At 28.8% G+C, this 19,746-nt stretch overlaps 1 protein-coding gene across 5 annotated transcripts in view; it reads right to left on the minus strand.

Annotated features, from left to right (window-relative positions):
- Positions 1 to 612: 612 nt before the first annotated feature.
- LOC111038066 overlaps positions 613 to 19,746 on the minus strand; it is a 36,239-nt gene continuing 17,105 nt past the window's right edge. For 2 of the 5 annotated variants that reach the window (XM_022320994.1, XM_022320991.1), the window contains exons 3-15: positions 10,748 to 10,860; positions 10,555 to 10,669; positions 6,879 to 6,958; positions 6,652 to 6,764; positions 4,510 to 4,836; positions 3,676 to 3,734; positions 2,963 to 3,026; positions 2,768 to 2,855; positions 1,681 to 1,791; positions 1,428 to 1,581; positions 1,246 to 1,363; positions 1,090 to 1,176; positions 613 to 1,015 (exon numbers count right to left, since the gene is read on the minus strand). In XM_022320994.1, the coding sequence (XP_022176686.1) occupies positions 884 to 1,015; positions 1,090 to 1,176; positions 1,246 to 1,363; positions 1,428 to 1,581; positions 1,681 to 1,791; positions 2,768 to 2,855; positions 2,963 to 3,026; positions 3,676 to 3,734; positions 4,510 to 4,836; positions 6,652 to 6,764; positions 6,879 to 6,958; positions 10,555 to 10,669; positions 10,748 to 10,860 (1,561 nt within the window). In that variant the 3' untranslated portion in view covers positions 613 to 883. Of the gene's footprint in view, positions 1,016 to 1,089; positions 1,177 to 1,245; positions 1,364 to 1,427; positions 1,582 to 1,680; positions 1,792 to 2,767; positions 2,856 to 2,962; positions 3,027 to 3,675; positions 3,735 to 4,509; positions 4,837 to 6,651; positions 6,765 to 6,878; positions 6,959 to 10,554; positions 10,670 to 10,747; positions 10,861 to 10,992; positions 11,101 to 18,103; positions 18,223 to 19,746 lie in introns of those variants that run through there. The other 3 variants (XM_022320996.1, XM_022320992.1, XM_022320995.1) reach the window with 3 other exon arrangements.

The raw sequence follows: 19,746 nt of genomic DNA on the forward strand, positions 1-19,746 counted from the left end.
AGCGAGTTTTTTTCCCTTACATGTTGCGCCCAGGTTAGGCCTAGATACTAATCTAATAGTGGTTTACATTTTTTTTTATAAGTAGGTCACAACATAACTGTCTTTTAAGTCTTCTTTTGGGATTTCCAGGAATAGTTGCTGATGACAGTTGGGACGGTAAGTCTAGGCACCTCACATTAAATATTATATCCTGTAAAAAAAAATGATTTTGAGGGCCCTATACAAAACTTCCAATAAATTACAACCCATTACAAGTGATACAGGTGGCTCATAGGTACACTATTTTTAGGTACCTAATCAATGCTTAACCCAAAACTTAAAATAATAAAATTACTATATTATAATATACATATACATTTACATCATAAAATAAGTATTCCTATCAAAATTTCAAAAAATGCATATTCATTCCAACGGGCCTTGTGGGGGCACTGAGTAAGTCTGTTAATGAAGTGGTTATAATGGAGCTTTGCTATTCGGTGACAGTGGGTGTTTTAAAGTCTTAGTGAAGTGTATAATTGGAAACGTAGTACATAGCTTTTTAGATAATTCAGAGGAATAATATAATATAATATATTCTAAAATCAGAAGGAAAAAAACAGTATAACTGAATAGCTTTAAGTATTTAAATTTATTTATATACCTTATGAAATAGGCATTAACCTACTATCAATACAATTAAAATTAAAAATAATTCCTTAGCTGTTAGTTAAAAAAAATAAAATAAAATTCAAAAAATTGGTACTTATAAGTTAAAATAATATCTATAGATAAAAAAAACAATTTTGCTTGTGCACATCTGTTAATTTTCATGTAATTTAAAATAATTAAATGGTCATTATTTTCTATGTGCATTATAATTTATAGAAAAGAATATATTGTGCTATAGGCTTTTTTGCACTGCGATTTCAACTGCTTCTTTGATTGATTCAAACACAGGCACTCGTTCTCGTGCTGCCAAATCCGCTAAATAAATCCGTCCGCGGTTATAGTCGTTGATTGCTGTTTGTGTCAACTAAAAAATAAACCATTAATATCAACATATTTTCTATGTTTTTATTATTACTATTATTATTAATACAAGTATACCTTTTCACCGCGAACTATGCAGTTATCTTTACTGAGATTCTGTATACATAACACCATTCTGCAGCCTTTAGCTATACTATATGCTGCCTGCAAATATAATTACAAAATATTAATATTTATTTATGGTTGAATGAAATAAAAAATAATGGAATTTACTAATGTCATGGTTGCCAAAGATCTTGAATTGTTTGGAATTACAAATAACAAAGTACGTGCATCTAATAATACTGATAGATCTGTTTTGGATGATGCATGATAAGTTAAATTAGATTTTCTACAACAAATAAAAAAAAGGTTCACTAGTTATGAAACAAACAACAAAATGTTTAAAAGTGTACTTGATTATGGGAATAGCAATGTCTTCTCTCCACCGAATGTCATCACCACTTTCTCCAGCAAGATAAATATCTGTCGTCTTTGGAGACCTTGTTGTTTCAACACTCTCTTGTGATAAGTATAATGGTCTACCTACATTCGAGCGGTAAGAGTGCCCTAAACGTTTTTAAAAAATGATTATTACACATTTATGTTTATTCTTTAACATTTAAATATGTTAATCAAACATATTTGATGTTATAACTTATAACTCACCGATGTCAAATCCATTCCTGCGATTGTTTTTGTCTGATAACTGTAGAAATTTAGAAGCAATAGCGTAAAATTGATTGAACGTAAAATAAACTTGGTGGTTACCTCCGACATCTGTAAGAATATGCATGTACATTAAAAGTATCCAACAAAAACGGTAACATTTTTTTTTATAATAGAATAAAATAAAATGTTTATCTTATCGAGTCAAAATAATTATGTTAGGTACCATGACATCCAAAAACTGGAATTTCAGTATAAACACACAAATAGGTAATTTTTTTATCTCTAACTATTATAACTTTATAAAGTTAAAAGTTATTTAATAAAGGTATGACACAAATGTATGCTAGTAAATTTGATCGTTAAAAACTCTGTTAACCCTAATTTTGTTATTATTTCATATTTTTTATTAGTCGACAATGTAAAACGATGTGTTAATTAATCGTGTATTATCAATGACAACAAATAATTATCACCACTGATTAGTGATTCACTTGCAGTATTCTCATACAAATCGATGTGTCGCACAACTTTTTTTTTAGTTGGCGATTCGAGCGCGAAAAACGCGCGACAAGCGCAAAAATGATGCGATATCTCGATTCGTATGAGAATTTTGCAAAAAATACGACTGGAGTGTTTATTTTTACATTCAAGATAATATTCTAAAAATAAATTTTAAAAACCCAAATTTTGAAGTTAGAAAAAAAATTCCAAAAACATCTTCATTGTGGCATCACAGTGAGTATGCGTACACTAATTATCTCACACACTTCAGAAACACCCTGAATATATTTTTTTTTTTGGAAATAAGTGAAATTTATTGACTTTATATCAAGAATTATCAATTCAACAATCATTGTTTGTTGAAATGAAAATTACCACATTTTCAAATGCAAATACAACAAAATTCAAAAATGAACTTGTATAGGATATAAAATTCCTAACATAAAAAAAATTATAATACTTATTATTTACACACATTGATTTCAAATATTTTTTTCAAGACATTCGAGAAAGAACTACCTATACTGTTTGATTGTATCTAATTGTAGTATAAAAATATGTCAATAAACTTAGTTATGTATACCTTTAGTATCGCGGTGTTCAGATGTCAGGTTTAGCACATCATTTTCGGATAAATTCTGATTGGCCAACAGTTGGATAGCCCTTGTCACCTGAATAATAATAATAATAAAAAACACACACTCATGCCGTCAGTCGATAACTATAAGTGTGTCGACGTCAATCGTAAATCATTATTCGAGTCCTACCCACAACATACATGGGAAATGTTAATCTCCCCCGGCGCTTCGACGTTGAATTTGTTAAATGCATCGCGTATCTTGCTGAAACGAAACAAGACATACTATATTATTATAAATATTGCATCTTTGAAATAGATTTAATAGTTTCCTAAAAAAATTAACTAAGCTACACTAAAGATACCTATTACCTTAAGTAAATTACATCAAGTTTGGATTTGTAAAGAAAACATGAAAATTAAGTGTTCAAAGTTATACTTGTTCGTATTTCATATTTAACTTTAACCCGCAAACTAATGTCAGTTAGCACAAACTAAAATCCCTGAGGTCAACAATTGATATCAATTGACTGGTTATCATTTCAAAAAATATAAACGAGCGCAAATAACATATACATAGTAAACAAAATTATGATAAATTATCACCATTTTTAAAATTAGCTTGAAAATTTCTTTAAAAATTAGTTAAAAATAAGTTTAGCCAATAAAGATATTATAAACGGTCATGTTTAATTAAAATGATTCATTAATAATTCATTTATAATATTAGTTAACAAAAGATATTATAGAACTATAATAAGTTTATAACAGACATGTAAAGGTAAGCTAAAAGTTACCAAAAATAAAAAAAAAATACTTTCGACATTATTTTAAACTATAGATTTAGTAAGTAATTTAATGCAGTAGATACTGTATAGACTATAGATCATAATATATTGGTATTTTATTCTCACCGGTACGTAGAAATGTCTTCGCCGGTATCGTTGCTCTGGCGGTTTTTGTCTTTCAGAATCTTGAACATAAATAAATGCAACGTCGAAATATTAAATAGGTATAAAAAAAATTTGACAGTTGAGGCGGTAGATGGTAGTTGTATTTGTTAATGTTTTACATTGTTATTGAACGTTTAACTAAGGTTTTAAATGTTGGAAGATGTCAAACTACTCAAACTTACTATTAAGAGGACGTCGTGCACACATATTGTATTGTCTTTTGTTGGTTTCTTACGATATTTTAATTTTTAAGTGAGTATTTGATTTCATAGTTGACATATCACTAGAGTACTAAAGTATATTTACTTTATGAGTATGTAAAATTAAAATATTTGAAAATTCTCATAATTCACTTAAAAATTAAAATATCGTAAAAAACCAACGAGAGAGCACAGATAATGTTCTTACCTAAAAGTTTGATCATTGGTCAATTCACTCTAAAATCAAAACTAACAGCACGGCACTGAAACTAGTGAACGAAAATTTGGTATGTCGAATATGTGTGTCAGACGGAGACACATAGCGGATACGACGTCCTCTTAATATAATATACTAATATAGGTACTATTCTATAGAATTTGAACTTATGAATTAGATTATTTTATATTCATTGAGGGGGTAGAATGTTTGGATCAGGTTGTCTATTTTACAGATTTAGGTACTGAAAATTCTCATCAACTGAGTAGATACAAATTGATACAAGCTAAACGCTGATTCACATAGGCCTTAAGAAGATAATTTTACATTAACATGTGTATCCACCATTAAGTCCTCTTGTATTAATATATCAAATACCTGAATGACATTGTTCAACGCTTCAGGGATGTTATCAAACACAAGTGTCCCCTGGTTGGCAGCGATCTTTTGGAGCGCCGTCAGGGCTTCGCGAATGTCCTCCGCTTCACTACAAGAGATGGGCTCGCCGGCGACCACCGAACCGGCAATCGCGTCTTGCGGATGGATGACCAGCACCAGGTTGTTGTGGTTACCGGCAAAATTGGCCGTCTCTATGTCGCTGACCACGTTCCTGGTCTGGCTGTCGATCACGTAGAACAGTATCGTTGCGCTCTCTTTGGCAGCGTGTTCGATTTCGATTAGATCCTGGCTCCAATGGTCCACTTGCTGTAAAACACACGAAACCCAATAAATATGATATACAACTATGTTTAATTTTAATTTCGATAAGGCAGTTGTCTGTAAAAACATATAATATACAAACGCGCACTTCATTTATACTTAAGTAATTAATTTCATTCATCAGTATTATTTTTACCTCATTGAAAAACGCCAGAAAAAATATAATAATGATAATAGTTAGTCAACCGCGTATGCTATATTTATATTTTAAATATTTATAATACAATCTGTAAATATGTTATTTTTACAATAAGAATAAATGATGTTAATGGTTATAAATTCTAATGGATTGCAGTCTTGGCTCTTGAGAAAATAATCCATTAATTGAAGTAACTTCAAAACTATATATACCAGAAATATTATTTGAATTATAGATATAGTAGGTTCATAATAACTCTTACATTTACGCGTTTACCTATTTTCATAAATTGTGTGTTATTCGTTAATATGATAAATGCTTGATATCAAATTGCTGCATGATACCTACTTTATAAAGTTATAAATATTACATAAAATATGAATATTAAGCCCTATATAGACAAATTCCACGACAAACAGATACCTGCACCTACACGTTATATTGTTATACTAACTACTTTATTATACTATAACTAACCTACTTAGGTAATATTACATCAATTTAAATATATTTCACAAAACACCATCATGCACCTATGACTTAATCGTTTATTTTACATATAGTAAATACCTATATAGCTATACATACATGCATTTTTAATGACTAAGCCAACCTAACAGTTAAACATGTAACACATAACAGAATGCCACAAATATATAAGTGACCTCAGAAAATACAACATCCCGTCCAATTTAGACACAGCTTTAGGCCCGAACACAGAAAACATCTAAAGTGTGATCAACTTCTTGAGAAAAACGGATCAGTATAATGAAATTTGACTTTAAAAAAAAATTGTATTTGTTACTACGTAATCACATAATAATAATTGTAAAAATGTACAACAATTATCAACACTATATTTACAACAATTAAGGTTATTAGTTGTATTACCTTTGTTGTCGATGTTTCAAATGTATTACACCTACGTTAAAATAATTCAAATCAATTATTAAACCTTATCTGCTTGTTTAAGTACAATAAATTTAAATATAAAACATACATTTTCCTCAAAAAAAATGTCTAAAAACTAATCGTATCCATTTAGATATTGACGTCGGAACATCGCAGTTTAATAGACCACAAGCAAGTAACAGTGTAACAATAATTATTATGTTTTTGTGATGTTGTGATGTTTAAGTTTATGTGTTGCTGCGTGAAAATTATCATGATGTTTATCGTTTGAAACAAGAGCTTTTTATAAATGAATCTTTGGTCGACGATTTTATATTGTGTGGGACATCCAACAAGGACAGACCTTGATAAAACATTGTCTTAAAAACTTTCAAATACAACAGCTACTGGTACGTTTAAATCATACACGTCACATGACGCCATATTTAGAAAGGAACAAGTCGTGTGAGTTAGTTTGTATAAAGCTAACCTTAAACGCAATAGATAAAACATTAACATACCACAATACACGTGGATAAATGAAAACCTAAGTTCTACCAAAACGTTTTAATACCGTCATACCGAGTGTAATCCTATTAATTTCTGCAAAAACGTTTAATATTTCATATATAATTGAAAATGTCGAAAAGAATTTGCAACGTGAATACCAAAATAATACGTGCAAAATGACTTCCTTCCATATTACGCACAGTAGTTCGCACATGATCATAATTACAGAACCTATAATATAATATTTTATGGATACCAACCGGATTGTAAAATGACACACCAGCATCTTGAAGGTACGGGATGGCCAAGTCTTTGCGCCACGTAGTCGGATTGCAGGAGCCGCCCAGGAAAACGTCGTAGCTGTGGGCACTTCCTATATTAAAGGTGGATTCGGCGATTAATGGTAACAGCGTCGAGAATAGAAGTATGCAGAGGGCTACCATCATATTATTATAATAGGACATAATATATTTTTTATTTGGCTTACTCGAGTTTTTTTTTATTCCCCTGATGTGTTTCTCTTGATCTTTTTCCAACAGCCGTGAAAACTGCACAGATCTCGGTATCCTGCAGAAGAAAGGTTTATACACTGTTAAAAACGGGTAGTATATCATTATTTTAGCGACGATCGCCAATATGGCATGCGGCACACTGCATTGGGTACCTATATGGCTATATAATCATTGAACTATAAATATAGGTCCCTCCTATTTTTATTAAACATACTATTTTTGACCAATATATAACGGAAAGAGAAACGATGGTTCGGAACAATGGTATAGACTAAAGAGTGAATTTTTGTACAATGCCACATCTTTAAGTTAATATGAATGTATAATAACAAAGACGACTATAAACAGACTTATTTTTTCATAATAAATATAAATAGACTTTGCAAGTCTAAATACATCAACATTTTATATTTGTAGCCAGTGCATTTATTATTAAAAAAGTAATTACTGTACTTAGTGCGTTATTTAATAGTGGACAATAATTGTTGTATGCCTAAGGAATTTCGGTGGTGGGGACAATAGTACAAATAGTAATTTACATATACTTTATAACATTATATTCAGTGCTAGTCTGTTGATAACATGGACGGGAGTTATCGCTGGGACTAAAATTGATTCAGTTCTATATTAACACTACAATTTACAGTTAATAGTTATGGATAATCAGAATTTAGGAAGTAAACCTTCATTAAATGTCGGCCACTTTTCATTAACAAATAGGTAAGTGAGTATTATTTTGATGCAAGTCGACAGTCGATGGTGTGTTCTCCATCCAAAACCAAAATATTTTCTAATCACATCACTTTATTGGCGGGTGTGTGGATATTAATATATTTCAATACTCATTGCCTTGGGGTTCAAATTGTTTTACCACGCCGCTGTATATATTATTAATAATAGTATGTATACATCGCGTGTTTATTATAAGAACTATCTATTATTAAGGATAAACATATTGCCGAGAATAGAAAATGATGTAACCTTTTTAAGTACACGTGACGTGTCGTAAATTAAAATACATAATTACAATGATTTACATGATTTTTTCGCTCGTTGCGTAGTTTAACGTACACACATAATAATTTATAATATAATTTATTATATATTTTAGTCGTTGTGGAGTAAAACATATAGCGATGAAAAATAACTGCATCACTGTAGTTTCTTTGGAGAATATATTTTAATAGATGACCAAATACAGTAAATTTGCTCCAGAGTATAAAAATTATATGGTATAATAATAGTATATAGGTTCAGTATCAAATGGGAATATTAAAAACGATTTCAGTGTTGTATATCAATATATCATCATGTAGGTATGGTACCACTTTTCAAAAGAACACACCGACACATTAATTTATGGGAATTTGTCCAACTTTACAAGGGAATTATTTTGTGAGTATATCACCATTATAAATAAACGCGAGTTAATCGAATTATTAGAACGTACGACAAATGGTAGTAAGAACAATTATTATTATTACTTAGTAAAATGTATTATTTTAGTTACTATTTTCAATTTCTTATTATAACATCATCACTTGGAGTTGTCGTTTATTTTACCCATCAAATAAAACAATGTTATAAAAACAAAGCAAAAGGAACAATCAAAAAACGAAATACAATACAGGAATTTTTTTCTTCATAGATTTTGCGTTACCTATTCAATTATTCAAAATAACTTTATTTATATGATGTATAACATTTAAGATCATGCAGAAATATGAGGTTTTTTTTATTAAGTTAATACTTCAACAACATTAGCATGGGTTATTTAGGGTTATTTAATAGGTTTATTACTGTGGGTAAGTTACTGCTAGATAAATATAAAATACATGAGTATATGTGGTGAGGATTTGTCACAAAAAACCCGGGTGGTCACCCACCCGGGAACAAGTGATGCTTACCAGCTGTTGCTTAAACTCAGAACACGTTAGTGACTGAGGCCAAACACCGCGCCACATCAGGCAACGGCATAGTTTTTATTCAATGTTTTTATGGCATTATTAACATTCAATACTATATAATTATAAAAATTAGTTTTTTTTAAAGTTAATTATATGTACTACAAGTAGGCATAACTGTAGAAAACGCGCCATTGTCACACATTTTTAATATTAGTATATTCATTTATAAATACAAATTTAAACCAAGAATGAAAACTCTTTAAAATAATCTCATCTACAGCTAGTGATCTTTGGCAGTTGTATAATTTTTTTAAATTTAAATTAATATTAGAAAGATTACTGGGCCTCAATAAGAGAAACTAGATTATAGTATAACAATTCGTGAGGATTTGTATTATTTGATACGCATATATATATATGTATTATGTATATATTCTTTTAATTTTGGCTTATTTATTAATAGTTATCATCCAATCGTACATCTTTAATAATTCGCAAAGATATAATATTTATCTTCATTACACAAAATTCTGACATAGCAAATCGTTTTTTTAATATATATTGTATGTATCCAACAATAACTTTTAACATTTTATAACATTTTTATTTTTTGAATGATAACATGCATATTTAATCTCATATTCCAAAGCAAAATACTTTTCTAAGAATATTGAGGTATAAAAATCGAAATTTCAGTTAATTAGTTATAAGCGAATATCGGGGAGAATATGAAAAATATTCAATTTTGGAATATGAAATAAAAATGTATGTTGTTTGGAAAAAATTAAAAATAGTATAACAAGTTATTCTGTTTTGAGTAACGACTTAAAAGTTAAAATTATTAAAAAATTATATACATACACTGGCTACATTACAATAACGTTAATACTTATCGAGATGATGAGTGTTTATTGTTAAACTAATCACTAAGTAATCCGTATAGGTGTTCAAGACTACTTCCTAGTTCTTAACCAGGTATAGGTTCCTAAGTATTAACTATTAATTGACACTATTAAGAGTACGTTAAATCGGCATATTGTGTTTTTCCGTCTTACATACATAAAGCATTTTACGTTAAGATTAATTGATTTAACTCAGTTATTTTTTATATCAGAGTAAATCTACGTGTCAACAAATTAAACTGTAAACCTATAATCTAGAGCCCCTCGTTTTTTAAATATTTTAAATTAATAGAATGTTATGACTTTGTAAGCATTTGAAATTGTAACTGTTTTTGTCAAGTGTATTAAATTTAGTACAATAAAAATCTGATAGGCTATCATAATTACGTGAGATGATTTTCTAGTAAAATAGAAAATGTTATAAGTATTATATTGTTTTTTATGATTGATATTATAATTCAAAGCACTTACTTATTAAGTGTATAATTGTTTTTAAATGTCAACAATAGGTTTATGCAATACACTAAACACGCAGCAGTTATATAGATAATAATTAATAAACATTGGTGTGATATAAAGTTAATCACAGTGCGTTCTACAAAGATAAAAACTAAACACTTTGAACTGTGATAATTTTGGTTAAATCTTGAAAAATAACTACATTTTTCTTTTGTTCTATTTTTCTGCAAGCAAATCTAAGATAGAAACATTATACCAACTACCTGTTAGTAGGTACCCATGCGATATCATATGACATATAGCATAGAATCACAAAATAGCTACATATAGACCATATTATATCACTGTAATAAACTGAACTAAAATCGTTGCTTATTATTTACCCTCTATCCAAGCCGTTTTTGAGTTTTCTAGCCAACAAACAAAATTCGCCAAATGTCATGTATACCGGCGAACTTCTATTGGCACATTTCATTACGCACTGCATCATTTCAGCGACTGTAAGAAAATGGAAAAAATGACAAAATGTACCAAAGCTGTGCGCAAATAAGACAAATATTGTCGCAAAAGAATTACCTTGGGCCGAGGTCAGGTACAATCCCAAGTCGTTGAATAGCGCCTGAACTCTGTGGGCTGGAGCATTCGTGTTTTGGGAGCCCACACGCGAATTCCATGCCGAACACAATTCTCTACAAGACAGAAAAAAAAACACAAATGTTTGTATAAATATCATACTGTATAATTATATAAAAACAAGAAAAATCCGGAATTGCCGTCAAGATAACATTCAATTATTATTTTATTTATGAATTTTTAATTACATTTGAGTGCAAACAGGAAGAAACCATGTTGACGCTACTAAATCGAGCGACACACAGAGGCAACGGAAATATTTCATTGACTGTGGAATAATAAACGCATAGTAGTATTAGTAGGATAGGAATATAAAATCGTCACATTATAACAAAGTGCAGATTAGATACGGCGTGTGTGAGGAATTTTTTATACAATCGAATTAACAATATCAGTCTGTCAAATTATAGTGTGTGTACAGAATATAATCCCATTCTAAATACATATCAGTATACGCTTAGCGTTGGACAAAAAAATTCTATAACAAGAGACAAGATAATAAAGACAACATTCAACTACATCATACTTGAAAATTTAAAAATGTTAATGAAAAAACACTCATTGAATATTCCAATACTATATGGGATTAATATATGATACATAATAATATATTGAAGATAAAAAAAAATTTTAGTATGAAAAAAATATAGACCTGTCACCGAGAAGATGTAGTTACATTGCGCCTACGACTAGAGCCGAAAAGTGGGAATTTAGGTGGTTGTGGCGGGGAACGACGATTTTGCTTTATGCGCGACCACATTCTAACCACGAACGGCGTTAAGTTAGGCCGGATTCACAACTACATCGTGGGCAAGGGCACCTGCAGTGGGGGGGGGGGGCAAAGGGGCCATTGCTCCTACTGGGAATTTTTTTAAACTATTGTTTATTTAATGCCACGGCGCCACGCATATTAATTATAACATAATTTTATTGACTCAATTGAGATTCATTTATGAAGTTATGTAAAAATTATTGTATTTTTAGATAATCTAAAAAAATAATCTTTAATGTATACATTAGTTTACAATGTTTATAATAATCACTAATCAGACCTACGAAACTCAATGTATGAAGACAGATTAAATGACTTAGCTATATTGTATATACATAAAGACATTGTTAAAAAGCAAAAACAAAAAATTATTGAAGATGTTATACAATCATTTTGTATGCAACCAAGACGCATACAATTTTTATTTGATGATTAATATAAATATAATTAATTTGTGACACCTACATTAACGTATATTCAAATAATATTAATATTGTATTATAAACCTACAAAATAAAAGGCCTTATGTGATGACATAATGTTGTTTTTTTCTGTTTAATGTAGGTTATGCTATTTTAGAATAAAAACCACTAGAAATATATTAAGATTTAAAATAATAATTTTGATCTTGCCCCGGGTGGGATTTTATCCTGCGGGCGCCCTTGATCGTGGGTCATGCCATGTCAATCAAATAGCATTGTAATTGGACATTACTTTTTAGGTATCATGGAATAACCAAGTTGCAACCGAGTATAACAAGAATTGATTACAGCTCAACTTTTAAACCAATATGATTACCATACCCTCGCACGACACGACATACGACGTAGCAACTAGTTACGAATGCGCATTTAATGAAATTAATTATTATTAAAAATTCTATCATTAGGAATCTGTTGCCATGTATATAATACTCAAATATTTCAAAAATCAAAATTGAAATAGATGTATTGTATTAAAGGAAAAGTGGGGATGATCACGCTTGATCATTTCCCCTGTGTTATACAACCATATAAATTTGAATGTATAATCAGTTATAATGTATATAGGTACCAGGTATCTGATAACTTATTGTAACAATTGTACAAAGTAGCGAGTACAAAGCGAATTTCGATTTCCGGCTATTGTTGTTTGTTTGAAACCTGTGCATAATATTATCTAGTGCCTATTTCATCAAATCAATCTACTACATATAATTATAATACAAAAATAATATGTGCTTACCTAACTAATTTATTTAAAATCAATTTTATGGTCGAAGTTGGAATATAAAATTATCATTATAGTCATTTTTTGTTTTATTTTCCCCCCAAAAAAAAAAAAAAAATACCAAATAAATCAAAATATTTGTGTATAACACCAAGAGAGCAATGATTCGTTTTAAATATTAAAAAAATATCAAATATATATAAAAATATAAAGCGTTATGAATACTTTGAATCATAAAAATAAGATCACATCGTATATCGTATATGTGGTAAAAGAATAACTTTTCTTCACTCACGTCGTTTGTCTTATTTCAATAGGTAAATTGATTAAAATTAAACCTTCCGTTTTCATATTTTCGAATGCGTATCATTGGTTTTTTTTATTTATTTGTATAGTTACATACGTATACGTTTAACTTAAACAAGGCACGGATGACGCATCTAAGTATAGCTTTGAAAACCGGATATTTTTTTAACCAAGATTTTTGTGCCAAAGTGGTTCCTCTTTTGTAATGATTAGCATTTTAACTAAAGCGAATGACAATTTTATATACAACATATAATATAAGTAGGTAGATGAAAACTTTTGGAATTTATTAGTTTAACTGGTTTAAATAGTTTATCAATTTTAGGTACTCGTTAGTCGTCTTACAAGGAGTGTTATGAAAATAGGTACTCATTTCAACATATCCCGTGTGACTACACAGAGTGGGCGCTAGGGAAAATAAATGTATGATATAGATTATACAGGTATAAAACACTAAAAAAATAATAAATCAAATCAAATTAATGTAATATAAAAATAAAATATGATTCGTAACATTGTAGTATACATCATATAATCAATGGTAAATAACGTAGGTAGTACCTATATGTATTAATCAACGGTCTTATATATTATATTATACTATATTATTTTACTCGTACCCACTTATTATACACTGCGAGCGTTATAAACTTATACAATATTTTAAAAAGAACTAACCAAAAATAAAATTATTATTATAATTACTTTTGTAACATGTATAAATAAGTTAATAAGTAAGAGTTACCATTAGTAAAACTTGACTTATTAACTAACTTATTAACTTTTTAGTAAAAACCTCAATAGTTCGTATTAATTAAATTTATACTATTTCTTCATTTACGTTATGTACCAGAAACTTTTCTGTATGCTTATTAGTCTACAATATTAAAATATCTTTAATTCATAAATACCAATATTTGAACGATTCATTTTCGGTTAGGTAAAAGTAGGCAAAATAAATGTTAAAATGTCTAGTCCAAAATTTAAGTAGATATTAATAAAGTTATTCTATACCAATTATTTGCTCTTCATATTTTACTTTTCTAAGACGATTTCAGTCGATATAATACAATTAAATTGTAGCTCGTAGTCATAACATTCAAAAGTAATATAGTCAAATATGAAATAATAGTATAAAACTTTAAATTGAACCATATTATATTTCTACAATGTATTTTATTATTTTAGCTTTAAATTTGAATTCTTGACTTGAAAACAATAAATGTAAAGTTAGCATGAAAAATACGGAAATGCAGAAATATAATGATATTATTGGTTTATTAAAAAATTACAAACAATTTTACACCCGCCGAGATACAAAAAATCATCACCATGACACAATTTCAAAAGGTCAACTACCGAAGTATGGCAACATACCAAAATTAAGTTATAACAATAAGCTTCATAAGATAGTATCGTCCTAATTATGCAACTAACAATAAATTATACTATAGGTATATTAATAATAACTACATTAGACAAGAATTAAATAATAAAAAATAACGATTTATTTCAAATAAACATAACAATATTAATGCTTGTGAATTACAAACTTGGTACCAAATAATAACCACCATAATTATTGTTATAATAGACGTGGACTATGCTATTCTACACTAATAAGACTATTATTACCTATACTATACTTACAAGAGTAAACGATTTATTAAGAAAATCAGAAAATGTCAGCGCATTATTTGTTTTCTCACTCTGACCCACGTGGAACATAACAATTTGAGATCAGCACACCTAATTTTATGTCGTTAGCATTAATAGAGTGAATTGACCTATTATAAATCATAAAGGTAAGAATAATATTCAGAACACACCATTGGCTTCTAATGATATTTTAATTTAAATGTGAGTAATAACTATGTCAAATATTACAAATTAAAAATTCCCATAATGTATTGTATTATTCTTATATTAGGACTACGGATAACGTGTTAACAACTTATAATTCACATATGCTATAGCAAATGCCTTATAGAATTTGGTGTAGCCACCCAAAATTTTATTTTTCTAGTTCTACCCTCGTGGTGTTGCATAAAGAAGGAAGAGGAATAACGACATCGAGCTGAACAAAAAAGTTGCTGAAGAGTGCCAAACACTTAAAATCACTAATTTATTATATTTATAGGAAAGTTTAGAGGAGCGAATTCATATTTTTTTTATCGTGCACTACGGTAAGGAGCAAATTTGACTAAATTTGATTACATTTGATGACGACGAGAGCTAACTCTGAACTCAGCATATACTTTTTACAAAAACTCTCAAGACAGTTTTTTTATGTACATATAATTTCATTGCTCTTTGAGGGTACTGTAAATTACTATTTTCATATTTATATGAAACTATATCTACCTATACCTACAGGGTGTCCCATGGTTATTTACCTACGTCCTACATCTTCTGAAATAATGGAGATTTCATAATTTTTTTTATAAGGCTCACATGAACAAGGATTACAAAAAGCTTTAGTTTTATGGATTAGCTATTTTGTAGTTTATTTTCCTAAAAATGTTGACGTTTCAACATTTTATTTTTATTAACCTAGATTAATACATATTTTTTTTGTTTGAGAACATTTTTGTACTACAATGATGTAGAACAACAAATGATTTTATTTAATCAAGATGTATTTATCTTATTGGAAAACTAGACAAGATAATATCGGAACATTAAAATAGATGACTATGTAAACTACTATATTAATTAATAATTTGCAATTTTAATAAAAAATAAATAAAAATATTAAAAATTGTGAAATTAATGAAAATAAAATATTGAAACATCAACATTTTCACAAAAATGAATTCTGCAATATATCTTCATTTTTATGAAAATAATTGTCCCAAAAATTATTTTTTAACTTTATAACTTTTCCTTGTCCCTGTGGGTCTTATAAATAAAATAAAATGACAATATATCTATTATTTCAGGAGATATCACAATTGGTAAATCCTCATGGAACACACTGTTTACTTTTTTTGGTTTTTATACATGTAATAGGACGTAGGTAATACACACACAAATTGTATAAAACAACTTTAATTTAATTGTTTGTCGGATAAAAACTAAAAATATTATAATCCAAAAAAATTACACAACTGTTTAAGGAATCACTCACACTTTACAACTAAATAATTTATTAAACTAGAAATATAATAATAGATTTTATATTCATTTTTAGAAATGTCTCGGTTCACACATTTAAAAAAAAAACCAACAATAATTTTAAACATACATAGATTTCCGAAAATTATTATGTTATTCATTAGTCAATGAAACAATGACCTCTTACGTCCGAGTTCGGCGGACTGAATGGACGATGGATGAATGTTCCGCATTATAAGCGAAATCCAGCAAAAGGAATGCCCATTGTTTCCGAGAAGGACAGGGCTATTGGCCAAGACATTAAACATATTTTATAATAATATATTAAACTACATTTTAACAAAAAAATGAAAACGAAAACACACTGTCAGATGTATTGAAATTTGAACAGCTCATGCTTCATATTTTAATTATAACACAAGGAGAATGAAGGCCAGTGGGCAGTGATGTAACTATTTCAAGTTTAAAAAATTTGTGGACATTCTGATGGTAAACAAAATAAAAACAATTTTAATTTTCTTATGATAATTTGGTAACCAGACACTTTTAACTGTTTATTATTACAATTTAAGTGTCTGAATTTTTACATGTGTACAAAAATACTTGCAAAATTATTTTTAAAACAATTATATTTAAATTAATTGTTCCAAAAATCCATAATGTGTCATCACTTATCTGGTCAATAAGTCACGACCAGTTAAATCTAAAATATTGCACCATAAGCTTATGGCTATATATTATAAAAGTAAATAGATTATGTTTAGTCTAAAATTATACGTTCAGTAAAGTGATAATATTAAAAACTCTGGACAAGGAATAAAAAGAGTCAATATATTTGAAAAATGTTATCTTTTTTGGATAATGGACATGTATACATTTAGTGAAAATGTTAAATGTCTACAGCTATTGGTTTTAAATTAACCACAAAGAAAACCCAAATCAATTTTTTCAAAAACTGTTTTTACATAAAAATGTGTTTTTTCTTTTGTTTCTTCTTTCTAAACATTTTTGAAATATTCTCGGAATTCTTTATTTTATCCTATATTAAAAATACAAACTAGATCCAATATCCTACCAGAAACCACAGGAGCATTTTTTTTGACAACTTTTCGTGAGTGAGTACAGACTCAAAAAATAAAAAACACACATCGTTGAATAGTCAATACGTTCATCGGAGCCACTTTGCAGAATCTTAAAATGAAGCTAAATGTCGGCCACATTGCTTTTAGAAGTAAGAATCATAAAATGAAAATTATTCATAAATTAATAAAGAAAAGACATAAATTTAATGTATAAAAATTAGCAGAATCATTAAAAAAAAATACCTATATCATTACATTATTATCATGTTAAATCATGGAGATTTTTATTTCAAGGATTTTCTGTCACACAACTATAAAATTGATATTTATTTATACAGTGAACATGACTTTGGCTAGTTTACTATTAATATTTTCTATAAGTTCATAGTGAACGCTTTCAACAGTCTTCCAAAATTAATCTGGTATTTGGCAATTCTATTGGACCTTGAATAAACCGACAAATAATACAACTCTTTTCATATAAAATCGTTGCATTGAACATTATAAACTATACGATGAAAACGTTAATTATAATAAAATCATAAAAATTAACACAAACAGAGTTTAAAATGATAATCTAAACAAAAACGTTTCTTTAAAGTGTTATGTAATATGCAAAACTGTAAGCGACGGTAAGCGATTAATGGATAGAATATGTTCTGTGTAAGTATAGGTGTATATGCTACTATATTAATTTAGTTTTAATATTAAAAAGAAAGAAAAAAAAATGTTTGTATAACTGAAATCAATCTTGTAATAAAAATAAATATATTAGTTATTAGTGTATTACCTAATAATAACCCATCTACTCACCTGAGCATTTAAAAATTATCGGAAACGACGGAAACCAAAGGAAGACGAAATCGCACACATTTATATAATAAAATATATTAATTAATTAACATATTTAAAGAATTCGTAAGAATTTTCATCATATACTTTAAATTTCTATATTGCGCAGCAAATAATATGTAAAACACGCATATTTTGTTATACTTGCCGAAATAATTTTTATTTTTTTATTTTTTGATGTCGGCGAAAGAAAAAATGTTATAATAATAAACGAGTCACACTGGTTATGTACGTGAACATTTATTTTAATTTACTTTTTATTATTGATGTTTTAATTGGTTGTTATCGAACTATAAATTAACTATTATTATTGAAGTGTTCTTCGAATCATCATCATTAAACACAGCCATTTATAAATAATTACAAAAAATAAAAAAAAGTCACGTTACATGTGTTTAACATCAACTCTGGTTCATCAATATCGTAGTGGTTATGAGATAGGTACATACCGCGAATCGCGATACTAGTACAACGCGGTTGTAAACAGTCCGAATCACTGTAATAATATGCTGATTAAAATAGACTAGTTATGCTGACTGATCTGGAGACGCGAGTAGAGAACCGGTTGTCCGGTGGTAGGGGGCAGTGAATACATAATTAAAATGTGTAAATATCAACAAAATAATATATTTCTCGTTAAAATCCAATAATACACACGAGCGTGTGTGTACACGGAATTATAATATTATATCAAAAAGGGAACGACCACATCGGCACCGGGCATATCGCCGTAAAGCTATTTGGTGCAGGATCGCCTACGGATCGGCTCCGATCGTGGGATTAGGGGGGCCGGACCGAGGAGTCACACATATCGGGTGGTAGGCAGAGATAAACGACATACACTAATATGTACAGACTGGTCCATTAAAAACAGTTGATCATCACAAATTTCAGTAAATTTAGAAATAAAATTATTTTTCTAAAATTTGAAATTATATATGGTTCATTCTACAATATATAAGTACATATGTATTATTATATTATTTTATTGGTTTTTTTTAAAAAAAAAAGGTTTACGTACAGAAGGTAAAAATACCAAATATTGAACGAATATTTTTTTTTATTTAAAGGCATTTAAATATAGGTAGGCTTAATACATGGTTTATGGCTTAAATGCTTAAAAGTGAAAATATGATTATTTATCCCCATAATTTAAGTATTTTCACTGCTTAATATTAAATACACATTGTTTTATATAAAAAATGCAATATTATGTGTATTTCAAGCTGGATAAAAAAGATTTTTATAAATCACAAAAATTGTTGTAAAAATCGGTTAAATATATCACTCTGTATATCCGTATGAATTATTATTTATTTATATGTATATAGTAATATGCAAGCACACACACACACACACACACATATTATAATACTCGTGCCTACACAAGCAGGACATGTGGGCCGAGTTTTTCTGGTAGGGCACGCACGCACCTTTGCGTGGGTTAGCCGAATGCTCGACAGAGGAACCCACCTGATGATGATTTGTTTTTCTTAAACGCGCCGACAGACACGATGGAACCGAAGACGGCACCTGTGGTCTGTAGGCAGCGGTTGTATTAGATGGTAGCCCACTCATATTTTAATACATTTTAAAATGGAAAC

This window comes from Myzus persicae, unplaced genomic scaffold (assembly GCF_001856785.1).
Source record: "Myzus persicae strain clone G006 unplaced genomic scaffold, MPER_G0061.0, whole genome shotgun sequence".
NCBI lineage: Eukaryota > Metazoa > Arthropoda > Insecta > Hemiptera > Aphididae > Myzus > Myzus persicae.